At 47.2% G+C, this 12,606-nt stretch overlaps 6 protein-coding genes across 6 annotated transcripts; 3 read left to right on the forward strand and 3 right to left on the reverse strand.

Moving 5' to 3' along the window:
* Positions 1–97: 97 nt before the first annotated feature.
* On the reverse strand, positions 98–1,478 carry BDW43DRAFT_258895 (zinc-dependent alcohol dehydrogenase family protein). The gene is made up of 4 exons (XM_032040030.1): positions 1,264–1,478; positions 817–1,206; positions 300–746; positions 98–243 (listed from the first exon to the last, which is right to left on the reverse strand). Exons 1-4 carry the CDS (start codon positions 1,423–1,425, stop codon positions 199–201), a joined length of 1,044 nt encoding a protein of 347 aa, XP_031906530.1. The 5' UTR covers positions 1,426–1,478; the 3' UTR covers positions 98–198.
* Positions 1,479–2,341: 863 nt separating this feature from the next.
* BDW43DRAFT_258899 (uncharacterized protein) lies at positions 2,342–5,372 on the reverse strand. Its single transcript, XM_032040031.1, has 5 exons — positions 4,850–5,372; positions 4,567–4,772; positions 4,081–4,496; positions 3,430–4,032; positions 2,342–3,368 (listed from the first exon to the last, which is right to left on the reverse strand). The coding sequence occupies exons 1-5, from the start codon at positions 5,223–5,225 to the stop codon at positions 2,846–2,848; spliced, it is 2,124 nt and encodes a 707-aa protein (XP_031906531.1). The 5' UTR covers positions 5,226–5,372; the 3' UTR covers positions 2,342–2,845.
* Positions 5,373–5,727: 355 nt separating this feature from the next.
* Positions 5,728–7,377, forward strand: BDW43DRAFT_296062 (FAD-dependent oxidoreductase; the record flags this gene model as incomplete). The annotated part of the gene is made up of 6 exons (XM_032044156.1): positions 5,728–6,147; positions 6,213–6,679; positions 6,750–6,810; positions 6,861–7,056; positions 7,112–7,190; positions 7,251–7,377. 6 exons carry the CDS (start codon positions 5,728–5,730, stop codon positions 7,375–7,377), a joined length of 1,350 nt encoding a protein of 449 aa, XP_031906532.1.
* Positions 7,378–7,843: 466 nt separating this feature from the next.
* Positions 7,844–9,552, forward strand: BDW43DRAFT_258904 (NADP-dependent oxidoreductase domain-containing protein). Its single transcript, XM_032040032.1, has 7 exons — positions 7,844–8,025; positions 8,090–8,236; positions 8,311–8,415; positions 8,471–8,752; positions 8,811–8,866; positions 8,933–9,078; positions 9,137–9,552. Exons 1-7 carry the CDS (start codon positions 7,957–7,959, stop codon positions 9,301–9,303), a joined length of 972 nt encoding a protein of 323 aa, XP_031906533.1. The 5' UTR covers positions 7,844–7,956; the 3' UTR covers positions 9,304–9,552.
* Positions 9,553–9,952: 400 nt separating this feature from the next.
* BDW43DRAFT_305465 (N-terminal L-serine N(alpha)-acetyltransferase NAT4) lies at positions 9,953–10,840 on the forward strand (the record flags this gene model as incomplete). The annotated part of the gene is made up of 2 exons (XM_032045801.1): positions 9,953–10,052; positions 10,122–10,840. 2 exons carry the CDS (start codon positions 9,953–9,955, stop codon positions 10,838–10,840), a joined length of 819 nt encoding a protein of 272 aa, XP_031906534.1.
* A 39-nt stretch (positions 10,841–10,879) lies between these two features.
* Positions 10,880–12,480, reverse strand: BDW43DRAFT_10195 (GPI-anchor transamidase subunit GAB1). The gene is made up of 4 exons (XM_032037770.1): positions 12,135–12,480; positions 11,879–12,081; positions 11,208–11,830; positions 10,880–11,157 (listed from the first exon to the last, which is right to left on the reverse strand). Exons 1-4 carry the CDS (start codon positions 12,174–12,176, stop codon positions 10,919–10,921), a joined length of 1,107 nt encoding a protein of 368 aa, XP_031906535.1. The 5' UTR covers positions 12,177–12,480; the 3' UTR covers positions 10,880–10,918.
* Between the last annotated feature and the right edge of the window lie 126 nt (positions 12,481–12,606).

Here is a 12,606-nt window from a genome sequence, read left to right on the forward strand (position 1 = left end):
TCTCGTGTCAGTAACTACTGAGTGATCTCAAGAGATGTCAAGTTTTTCTTCGACGAAGAGTAAAGGCGGAATTAGGTCGGTCAATTGAAGTTCTAGCCTGAGAACCACGTGCATTATGCTTAACCAGTTTGTAATTTTTATACATATTATGTTGACCAGTCACAATTATTACAGGAGATATTCTTACTTCGTAAACATTTAATCGATCTTGATCGCCAGCTTTCCGAAATGCTTCTGGCCCCACTATACAAACAATTAGCATTGGGTTTAGTCACCTGGAATAGTACAAATAGGCTTACCATATATTCATAAGCGTCCTTAGCCTTGTCGAGGCTAAAGACCTTAGGGTCCACAACAGGATGGATATCGTTGGCTTCAATAGCCCTAACCATGTTGTTAAGTAATTCCTTGCTTCCGACATAGACACCCCGAACGGTACAGATGTTACTCAGGGTATCAAGAATGCTGGGCTGAGTCTTAGGGTCAACGCCTCCGAGGAACCCAATAACGCTAATGATTCCCTCGAACTTGATGCACTTAAAGCTCTGGTTAAGAGTCCCGCTGCCGCCAACCTCAATGATGTAGTCTACACCAACATTGTTGGGAGTGAGCTTGCGAGCGGTCTCGCCCCAGTTTGGATCAGACTTATAGTTGATGACATGGTCTGCGCCAAGCTCCTTGAGCTTTTCAGATTTCTCGGCAGAGGAGGTAGTAGCGATGACAGTCGCTCCGGCAGCTTTAGCGAACTACAGCGGGATGCGTTGTTAGGTTTTCATCCAAAAACATTACCTAGGAAAGAGAAATAGGGCACTCTACCTGCAATGCGAACAAGCTAACGCCACCAGTACCTTGTACAAGAACGGTCTGTCCAGGCTGGAGAGGTCTCGAGCCATACAAAGCGTTCCAGCTAGTAAGAGCTGCGCACGAAAGAGTGCTGGACTCAAGATGGGTGAGGTTCTTCGGGCTCTTCACCAAACCGTCTTCATTGAAGACACCGTATTGACGCAGGGTGCCATCAATAACACCACCCAGCCCAGATCCAGCAGCCCTAGGATCGATAGGACCATACTGATGTAGCTGGTTGAACAAGGTGATCACCTTGTCTCCTTTGCTAAATTGAGTAACCTTGGGACCCACTTCAACAACCTCACCGGCTCCATCCGAACCAGGCACAACTGGGAAGTTGATGGCGAAAGGGTACATGCCCTATGACAATGTATTAGCGAAAAGTACAGTTACGAGATTATGAAGCCATTGACTGACTCGTGGGATAATAAGATCACGGTAATTCAACGATGCGGCGTGGAACTTCACCAGAACATCGTTATCTCCAACTTTAGGAACCGGTGCATCATTGTAGGCAAGCTCGTCAAAGCCGTTGGCCTTGCCCTGCACGGACCACTGCTTCATGGTTTCGGGTGCCATTGTTATTGATTGTATCGATTTTAGGGTCAAGTGATGATTAGCAGGTGTGTAGCGATTTCGACAGTCAGCTTCTGGGCGGAGGGGCTTTATGTAGCTTATAAAAGCTTCTGGCAAGCCTGTATTCTTGACGTCAGTGGGCAGAATCCCCACATTTATGGCGCTCCTCGAATAAGGGTCGAGCAAATGGGTACTGGGAGCCCATTAGGTCTCCGAAATGATTCAACATCCGAGTTGCGAGAGTGTTCTTCACCAAATCACAGCTCGTAAGGCAACGGATGGCTCCTCCTTGCTGATAAATCCGACTCATGCTGATTTCCTCTTCGGGGACAGTATAAGAAAACACGGTGTCGATGTGTGGATCCTTGTAATTTTTTCCACGATTTGACCCCCCGAGGTCCCCAATTGTCATTCACATTTGCAATGGGTTAAAGACATATCTGCAGCCTTGCCAATTGGACATGCTGAGGAATATCCTTTTTAGACAGACTATTTCGCAGTAAACAAATAAATGCAGGCGCAGGTGGGGTACATAATGGGTAGACTCGTTTCTACCGCCCACTAGCCTACATTGCGGCAGGAATTTTGTAACACTTTTCCCGTTACATCATTGAATGTTGAATCTTTAGCAGGGCCAGTATCTCTCAGTCTCAGCATCAACATACAAGTGATACAAAACCTATTTTGTCATGATGATCTATAGGTATCTAGCCAGTAATTTATTCTATGCAACTTTAGAAGTTCGTAGGCCTTCTTTGGTGAGATATTAGTGATATAATTTAAAAGCAAAAAGTGCCCTTTCCACTGTCCCAGCCTCATGAGGTTTCACTAGCGTAGATTTACTTAAGGACCGCCTTCTATAATTGGTTTAGTCTCAATATCTAAAAAGAAAGTATAGTTTACGGTTCTCAGGCAGGATCCCTCTTTCATCAGGCACATACGTGTTATTCCTTGCATACAGCCAGCGAATGTTTTTCTAAGGGTTCTCTCTGTCGCATTCTTGTTTTGCCCTTTTTAGCTTGGTATTCAACCTGGAAGTCTATTCCTTTCATCGACATATTCAGTAAGCCAATCGCACCTTGGATCAGACCAATACATCATTCAAGGTAGAATCCTTATGCTAGGGTTTGACATAGTCTCAGAAACCAGTGTTTCTGGCATTGCTAGGAAGGTAAAACAACTATGCGGTTATTTTGCTGTGCTAGCAAATAATGCCGCATACTTGGAGACTAGAAACCCATAACCGAGTCGGATCCCGCCGACTGGGCAACTTTGGGGGTTTAAATCGTAAGACATATTGCTACTAAATATTCGTGCATTTTATTCCCCTCCTCCTCGTATACCTTCAAGGGTTTTCCAGGTTGGCATGTTTGCTCAAAGCATTCGCTAAATCCATAATCCGACATCTATATCACCCGGTTTCTCAGGTCGAGGGAGGTTCTGTATGATCTGGTGGGAGATAATCTGTGAAATTAAAGGCATACCCTTCCCAGAAGAGGCGCAGCATTAGGTCGTCATTGCCCGGCGGTGGTGACCAGTCAGGCATTTGTCGTAGACTTAGAAAGCCTGACAGTGATTCCATGAAAGACTCATCTTCATTCTCTTCCGCTATTGGACCGTTATTCGTTGTGACGATCGATGATGTGGGCTCTTGAGGGCTTTGCTGGTCGCCATTCGTGCCACCGCTCGGATCCAGGGTTAATATTCGTTCAACAAACGGCGTTCGAGACTCATACCGTTCACTCCGTAGCCTCTCGCGATAGACATCAATGGCCTCGGAAAAGCTCGTAAGGATACGGTGATACTGTGCAGCCTGGGGGCTCAAGTGACCTAGTGAACCAAGCAGCCGGCATGCGCCATAGAAGGCGTCGCGAATTTCCGAAGTCGTCTGTGCTTCCGCGAGAAGAGAAAATCCCAAGACTAGCCCAGCTGCAAAGAGCCATGCCCTATAAATCGTGTCAGTCTCTCGTAGGCTAAGGTTATCTCTGCTAGGACGGTTTTTCGTACTTTAAAATACACATATTCCCCCACAGAATCCCAGCTTCAGCTGCATCACAACACATCTGTGCCATGTAGGTTGCAGCATCCGTGCAGACACTGGACAACTCAGCGGCCTTCTCGGTACCTTCTTCGCCATTATCCTGGCGAGAAGGCCTTTTCTTTAGTTGCTTGCCACGGATTTGTGGCATAATATGTTGTATCAACGATTGACGTGTTACAAGGATGACACCAAAGTAGTACATGCAGGCGACATGGATATTCCCAATCATATCTTCCCGATGTTTTGAATTGAATCCTGGTTCAGACTCTTTCCGCGGCCGTAGACGGAGCTTGTCGGGGAGTGCCTGACTCCATTCGTGCCAGATCTGCAAAAAGTGATCCGCAGAATTAGTATCAAACTTCTCTCCCTCTGCAAGCCTCTGGACAATAGCCTCCAATACCGAAGAGGCCTCGTACGCAGCATTGATAGCTAAAGTTCGGTGATTGGCGTCTTGGTCGAGATCATTCGCATAAACGTCGTTGGTGCGGAGTGATGAAGTGCTTCCCGGCCTACCCAAGATAGAGCTAGATACGAGATCGAGTACCCGTATGCTTTTGCCAATTCGTAGCCTTCCAATGATATTAGCTTCCTCCAACAACCAGTAGATAAGAACAAACCTTCGAGCCCTCTCCTCCGCGGGCATCTGCCTGTACTGCCCCGACACATGTAACCCAAGAACTATAGAGGCTTTGGCCGCCACTCCGATATACATGAAAGCCGAGTTTCGACGGCAGGCTCCAAACATATAAAAGGCCATCAATAAAAAGTCACGGGCCAAATAAACAGTCGGATCTTCCAGGAATCCCTCGAATGCCATCTTCCTGGCTTGAGAGAAGTATCTTGCTGCACACAGGAGGTCATCCTGTGTGCTGCCTTTGCATTGCGCCCCTATAGCAACCATCATGTACAGAGCGGTAAGGTCTTCCTTTACACTGTTGTCCAGCCGACCGGAGTTCGGCATACGGTTACTATTGGACACCTTTACTATTCGATTTACCTCCTCCCAAGTGAAGAGATCCAAGAGACCGTTAGACTTACCAACACGTAAGTTGCAATCTCAAAAAGTAGTTTGGCCCAATGAAGTAATAATAAGGGTTACTTACCACATGTAAGAAGCACTGAACAAGGGCCCATTTTTCTGTCTCCATGAGCTCATCAGCAAAGAAGTCTGTCCCAGTGTCAGGAACGTCGGCTTCAAACATCTTGCGACTATTCTGGCTCTCAGTGAATCCGACAGGCCCAACATAGCGCTTCACTATCGCTTGCAGAAACTGTAGGAACGACACAGCAGCCGCGCCACCCATATAAACTAGTTCATCCTCAAAATTAACGTCACAGTCTCGCGGAGCGGAAGGTCTGTCATTGACCAGGTCAGGAGCAGCGTACCTCTTTCACCGCTGGAGCTATACAGCATGGTTGACCGTTGCCCGGCGGAAGGCGTTGTATCTCGTGTACTACGCACATCGTCGCTTTCCCGTGGACGCGGTCTTCTTTCGGTGGGTGTTGCTATGTTATATCTGGCCGTGCCCACTTGGGGATCAACTTCCACCGGCGGCAACGGCTGTAGTGATGCAGGACCAGAAGTTTGGACAGACTGTACTCCACGCCGTTGGGGTGAAAATGTACAGGAATCCGCAATGCCCTTTTTTAGACATGTTCGACATGGTTGAGTGCCATCGCAACGTTTCTTCGATGTTTTGCACGCAAGACATGCCCTAACGGAACGCTTCCGGTCTTGCGGCTTGACTCGTGGCCGCGGCATCGGATAGAGGATTGGAGAAAGGAGGTGGAGAACGGCACAAGTTCCCACACTTTGTGGGCGGAGAAGGGGAAACTAGAAGTATCAGTACGGGGTAGCTAATGAAGATACGAATGATAAGGATAACAGAAGTGGGGCAATCAGGGGTATCCATCTAAGAGATATGACATCTTGATTTGATTCTGTAGTCTTGGACAGCAGGGGAGGTAAAAAGAGTAAGATAGGGTGCGGGCCGTACCCCTCTGCGGGTATTGTACCGCACATAGAGTTCTTTGCGGCAGTGTACACGATCCGCCACCCGATTAAGATGAAGTCACAACCGAAGATACCAACAAGAATAAGAGAAAAGTGAATTCATGATAAGCGGTGCTTACTATGACATGTAACTTTATCATACCTCCCCTCCATTCCTCGCAAGAGTTAAAAGGCCACCACGCCTACTCTCTCACGACAAATGCCAGCGACAAACGAACACACTACAACCCTCAAGCACAATACAATAACTATGGGATCTCATCAAGAAGCGTGGAGGCGACTCAATATAGGTGTCGTCGGTGGTGGCATTGGTGGTATGTCGGTCGGCATTGCCCTCCGCCGTGCTGGTCATGAAGTGACCATCTACGAACGCAATGATTTTGCTGGTGAGGTAGGCGCCTCAGTCTCATGTGCCGCCAACGGTACGAGATGGCTCCATGAGTGGGGTGTCGATGTGGAAAAGGGCGATCCAGTTGTCCTGCGCAAGCTCATCAACCGCGACTGGAAGACTGGGGAGCCAGTCAGCGTCTACGACCTCGCCGATTACGAGGAAAGATGGGGTTATGTCTACAATATGTTCCACCGCCAGTACATGCATACCATGTTGAAAGATTGTGCATTACAAGAGGAGGGGGTGGGCACTCCTGTTAAGCTTCAGGTGAACCATGGGGTAAAACTCTCGGCCTTAACTACCCTAATAATAACAGAGGCAATACAGGCTAACATTGCCACCAGTGCAAAGATATCAACCTAGCCACGGGTGTCATTACATTCTCAAACGGAGCGAAAGCCCAGCACGACCTGATCATCGGTGCAGATGGTATTGGTTCAGTTGTTCGTAGCATCATAGGACTTCGTCCGGAGAAGAAGCCATCTGACCAAAGTTGTCTGCATGCCAATGTCCGCACAGAAGACGCCGTCCGACTAGGCTTAGTTGACTACTCTAAGGACAGTGCGCTGGAATACTGGGGTGGTCAAGAAGGCAAGTGGGACAAGATCGTGCTCTCGCCATGCAATGGTGGCCGCTTGTTATCGTACTATTGCTTCTTCCCCCGAGAAAAGGGTGATTTTAGCAATCACACCTGGGGGAGTGCAGACCGGCCAGTTGAAGAGCTGCTAGAGCCGTACCCAGGGCTTGATCGCCAAGTGTTTTCCCACTTATCTATTGGTACAGAAATCCGGCCATGGCGTTTATGGGTTCAGTAAGTCGTCATCCTTCCTAACCCATCCCCATGTCCTCTGTTAAATTTTGTGCTAATGCAATTCCTATAGTCAACCATACCCATATATCACCCGCAGTATGGTCTGTCTTCTTGGGGATGCAGGTCATCCGGTACGATCATCATAGAGTATTAAACGATCAAAAAGGCTAATATGATGTAGATGATGCCTCACCAAAGCCAGGGTGCCTGTATGGCGATTGAAGATGCTGCGGCACTTGGTATTCTTTTCAACAAAGACAACTTCACTGGAGATATTGCCGAAGCCCTCGCCGTCTATGACGAAATCCGACTGCCCAGAGCGACGAAAGTTCAATCCGCAGCAGCAAAGGCAGCTTATAATATCAACGAACGGATAGGTAGGTCTTACCTTTTACCAAAACCAGCAAGCAGAACACTGACAGGCTTTGGAAGGGTTTTCAAGCAACACCAGTAGCTCCGTATATAAAGTCGAAGATGAGAAGAAAAAGCTCACGATTGAAGAAATGAATGCGTGAGTTGATTATCTTGGACGACTTTTTTTTCCGGCAGCAAGATCTAACTGTTTGTTTAGTTATGACATGTACAAAGATATTGAAGAAGCGATCGCCAGGCGCAGAGGGATACCTTTCACGGCACCATTCACCCAGGGCCTACCGCTCGGCCTGAAGCTATCTAATGGAGTAACTGTTGGAGAATAAACTGTGGTATCAAAATCTGGGATGACCCTTGTTATAACACACCCCCTTAAGCATTGTTTCTATTACTTTTCATAAAATTGATACGTAGCCCTCACTGTATATATATATCAAATATTTTGCAAATTCTGAAGCCTCTAATTTTGCCAAAATGATATCTTAGTTTTCCTCAGACAGCCCTTAATTTGCAAGGGCCTTTCGCGTAGAACTACACCCTCACAACTAGCCCATTGTCTCTTTGAAGCGATCTTCCTACGTGTAGACGGGAGACTAAAAACTGAGTCCTAAAGCTATCGCGCAATCCGTTAGTTCAACTGTATTGGCAGTTCAATCGCTGATCATGGATAATTATCCGCCATAGACTACAAATTTATTACTAGCAAGCAAAGAGGGGTAAATCCATAAATCACTTCAGTTTTCCGACTCGGTCCCATTTTCTACATATTGTATTTATTTACGTATTTATTTATTTTAACTTGTCCCTCATTACTACATTCAAACCGATACCAAGCTGCTACGCATTTAATCACCGTACATTGTCTCTCGCATAATCGCAACATATAAATCTCCGTCACGAACACTATGTCTCTAGGAAGAACCTATAAGCTCAACTCGGGATACGACATCCCTGCTATCGGACTAGGAACCTGGGTACGTGAGAAAGCACACAAGAGAATAAAAATAGACCGCATTGGAGTCTTGCTAACAAACCTAGCTATCCAAACCCCACGAGGTCGAAAATGCCGTGGAAGCAGCTCTGCGTACCGGCTATCGCCATATCGATGCAGCAGCATGTTACCTAAACGAGAACGAAGTAGGGAACGGTTGGAAGAAATCGGGTGTTCCCCGAGAACAGCTTTTTGTCCGTAACCCTTTAAACAATCTGTACATCATCTGTTCGAAATCTATAATAATATAGAGCTGACTATGGAACAGATCACGAGCAAGTTATGGAATACTCACCATCACCCCGAACATGTCGAGGAGGCAGTCGACAAGACGCTGAAAGATCTTCAGACGGACTATCTCGATCTATACCTGGTTGGTGCTGCCTTATATGTCGACCGATCTCAGTAACTCGCGCTAACTATATCAGATTCACTGGCCCGTCGCATTCGAACATACAAATGAAACTCTCATGCCTATCGACCCAGTCACGAAGCGATTTCGTCTAGCGGACGTTCCGATCGCCGATACATGGGCGGCGCTGGAGAAGCTCGTGGAAGCAGGCAAGCTCCGAAGTATCGGCGTTAGCAATTTTACACAGGAGAAGATCGACGATCTTCTCAAGACGGCTCAGATTCCCCCGGCTGTAAATCAAATCGAGGCCCATCCTTATCTCCAACAGCCTGGCTTACACAAGTACCTCAAGGGGAAGGTCAGAACATCCCCGTTCTCAGGCATCTCTCCCAGGAAAAATGCTAACTTACTTCCAGAATATCCTTTCCGTCGCTTATAGCCCTCTGGGCAATAACATCTACAATGCCCCACGGTATAAGCCTCGACCCTCTATGAATAATTTCTAGGCACAATTCACTGATAACTAGCCATTTAACAGCGTCGTCGACGACCCCGCCGTCAAAGAAATTGCCACGAAGCTGGGCAAAGACCCCGCAGCTCTCTTGATCTCCTGGGCCGTCCAGCGCGGTACTGCGGTGCTCCCGAAGAGTGTCACTCCCTCGCGAATTGAAAGCAATTTCCAGGGTAGCAGCCCTCTATCTTTCTCTTTCTTCTTTCTACTGACAAAAGCCAACTGCTCTAGACTTCATCATTCCCGACGCTGAATTCGAGGCCCTGGATAAGCTTGACCGCAACCAGAGATATAATTTCCCGTTCCGTTGGGGTATTGATGTGTTCGGGGAAGTGGGCGCCGAGGAAGCTGAGAGGCGCGCGGAGGAACATGCTGCGAAGCAGAGGGAGGGTGCTTAGATTTTGACAGAGTTTCAGAGCTCAGATATATGGAGAGAAAGCATTGATTCAGTTATCTGAGAGACAAAGGGAAGCCTTCGTATAGCTGGGCGTCAGGTAATGTACTACTAGTAAAGCCGATCAGCTCGGACAGACTTCACTTGTTGTTTTGAGGCTTATGTTATAGATTTCTGTATATATGTCGTGCTCGATGATGTCTGTACATCTATTTGATTATCGAGCAGTGTCTGACTTATATGGTGATCGAACCAGTACCTACCACAAGCAAATATTTCAATTCCAAGTGGGGTCTTTTGTTTAAAGAAGTATATGAATACTATTATATCACTAACCGCAAAGGATGAAAAGAAAAAGAGGAAAAGGTAAACGTATAAAAATAGTTGACTCGTATATCAAAAGCGCCGCCAACTCATGCATGCATGCATCGCAAGATATATAGTGTTTTATTGGAGGTTGAAAAAGTCGCGGAACCGAAAGATTTAATCAATCGATTAAATCAAAACTTCTCTCGCACCACAATCAAATCAAACCCATCCGCCCACATCCACGCTATCCTCCAACATACCTAGATAATATCAGAATTAACTTACACTAATTAATCAATTGATAACTCGAGATCCATACAATTGCACGGGACAGCTACTCGACGATGTCATCGACCATTAAAGACAGAGTCACAAAGAACAAATCGGCGCGCCGAAGTGTGGCGAGACGCCAAATTGAGCAAATAAATAGAAAGCTGGGGAAAGGTATGTAATAATAACGTACATCGCATTGCGTTGTCGACTGAATCGGACGCGTCCTAACGCGTACTTTAGAAAACAAGAAGCCTAGGTTGCTGTTGGTAGAGCGCACTAACAAATTATCGCTGGCGGAATTTGTTAATTCATATGTGCCGCCGGAGGACCTCCAATATCGTAAAAGTCCTGCTAAGAATACGGCGCACGGAAATGAAAACGAGTTGCATTACACGCTCGATATCTACACAGCTGATTCTCTCCCGACTGCGGATTTTGAAGCTTGTTTCAAATTGATTGAACAAACGTCCTCAGACGCTTACAAGGAATCTGGTTGGGGATGGTCCCCGAAGAAAAAGGCAAAGGAGATGCGACTGCCGGATATGAGATACTTGATTTTGCGACAGGGTCCGAGATCAACCGCTAAGGACTTAGAGCATTCGGCAAGAGATACGCCATCCCCCATCGGACAATTCCTAGGGTTTACCTCGTTTATGATCACGTACGAGGATGGGAAAGAGGTGGTTTACTGTTACGAGATCCACCTGTCACCAGCAGCCCAGGGCCAAGGGCTTGGTTCGCAGCTGATGAAACGGTTGACGAACATCGGGCGACGCATTGGCCTAGAGAAAGTGATGTTGACGGTCTTCAGATCGAATGAGGCGGCAGTCAGGTTTTATTATAAGATTGGGTTCACAGAGGACGAGTTTTCCCCACCAGCACGCATCTTGCGGAATGGAATGGTGAAGGAGCCAGATTATATGATTCTGTCCAGGTCGTTGCGACCCGCTCAACGATGATTGTACCAGAAATATTGATACGCGTCCCAGTGATGCGATCGCGGCCGTTGCATTTATGTCTAATAACGATATCATATCTTATATTTGTCTAGCCTCTTTGCCTCGCATTTCGGGGTTTTCTTGTTCCCACTCATCCCTTAGCACGGCAAATATAGTGTCCGCCAGTAGTATCGACAGTCCTAAGCTCCACACCAGAGTGATGGCATAGAAGAAGTTGGCATTTCCGGAGCCGGCATAGATCCATAGGTGGTAGAACGCTGGGCCCAAAAGCGTAGCATACAGGATAGCTGACACTGCGAAGAAAGTATAGCGCATCACTATGCACAGTTAGTCAATATCACAGTTGGTTGGAAATTTATATCCTTACAAGGGAACAGATGCCTGTAAAGCGGCAGGAGGGCGAAGTATAGGGAGGCGTCCGAGATGCTAGGGTAAGGTTTGAAGACTGCGAAGATTCCCAATAGGGAGGTGATGACGAATAGAGGTTGCCTCCGCAGCCGCACAGTTAATCCACCCATGTATGCCGCGAGATGAAGCCAGAAAACGCCAAGGAAGAATTCCCGGAACGAATCGAACATTTCGATGAAGAAGTACCACCAAAGCCCGACGTTAGGTGTTAAATCGGGAACGAGCAATTGAAACCCATATGTCGCGGATATGAACTGAGAAAAGTCACCCACAATAAGGCAAGAAACTCCAAGTAGACCAGCCACGGTGAGCAAAAAGATTGCGAGATGTTGTACGGCAAAGATGGCGACTCCGGATGGCGGCTTTGATCCTTGAGCACGTCGGTCATAACAGAGAAGGATGAGGGGTATGAACAAGAGCGCTGGGTAAATTGACAAGTACGATGCGAATCCTAAAGAAAGCATGGCGTTGAGGCTATTTCCACTAACGGCATTGGACAGCGCGTATAGGATTCCGGTGGTGGTAAAGACACCAGTTGAACGGCCAAGGCATGTTGCGATGGTGAACGGGTTAAAGAGAAACCTGAAAAGTCAGACATTATACCCATTATAAGGGAACACCACATATTACCATGCTGCAACTGAAACTCCGTCCCATCTAATATGTTTGCGCAATGCTGAGAACAACCTCCCCGAGACTGCCTGTCCTGAGTCGGATATCGTGATCAAGGCGTTCGCGTTTATGAGATCGATCAGCGAGTAAAAGAGCGCGGTTGGTAAGGGAAATTCTCTGGAATTCGGAAGCAAGGCGAAGGTAGGGAGAAGAAGCGGCGCCTTCGTAGATTATTAGAATCGCATCATCAAGATATTAAGGTCAGACTCCCTACCTGATGGAAGACGCCTCCGTCATAAGGGGATACATTCCGCATGTACAGAAAGAGACCTTCTTGGACTGAGACAATTACGTTAATAGCTTGGAATTTAGCCCTTGAGTGTCTTGGTCACTCACGTCGTTTGAAGCTGCTGACCGGTGTTGATACCTCAACTCTTCCCGTCAATAAGTCGGGGAGCGACGGGAAGAGGACCAAGAGAAGAAGCCGTAGGGCGAGGGCACTCGCGAACACCGCCGCTTGCCTGCGATCAACCGGCATGACAATATCAATAAATAATCTGAGCACAGTACATAGCCGATTGGAAGGATCTGCAGGCCCGGTGGGATCAACTTGGGGAAATTGTTCGGGCTAATTCCTTAATAATTTGCTCCAGCTGTCCCTTTCCTAGATCAATCGCGCGCCAAGACTCCGCCTTTTCCACAATGCACGGACCATCGGATATACATGTTGTAGAAGCGATCAGGTT

Source organism: Aspergillus alliaceus (genome assembly GCF_009176365.1).
Source record: "Aspergillus alliaceus strain CBS 536.65 unplaced genomic scaffold BDW43scaffold_1, whole genome shotgun sequence".
Classification (NCBI taxonomy): domain Eukaryota; kingdom Fungi; phylum Ascomycota; class Eurotiomycetes; order Eurotiales; family Aspergillaceae; genus Aspergillus; species Aspergillus alliaceus.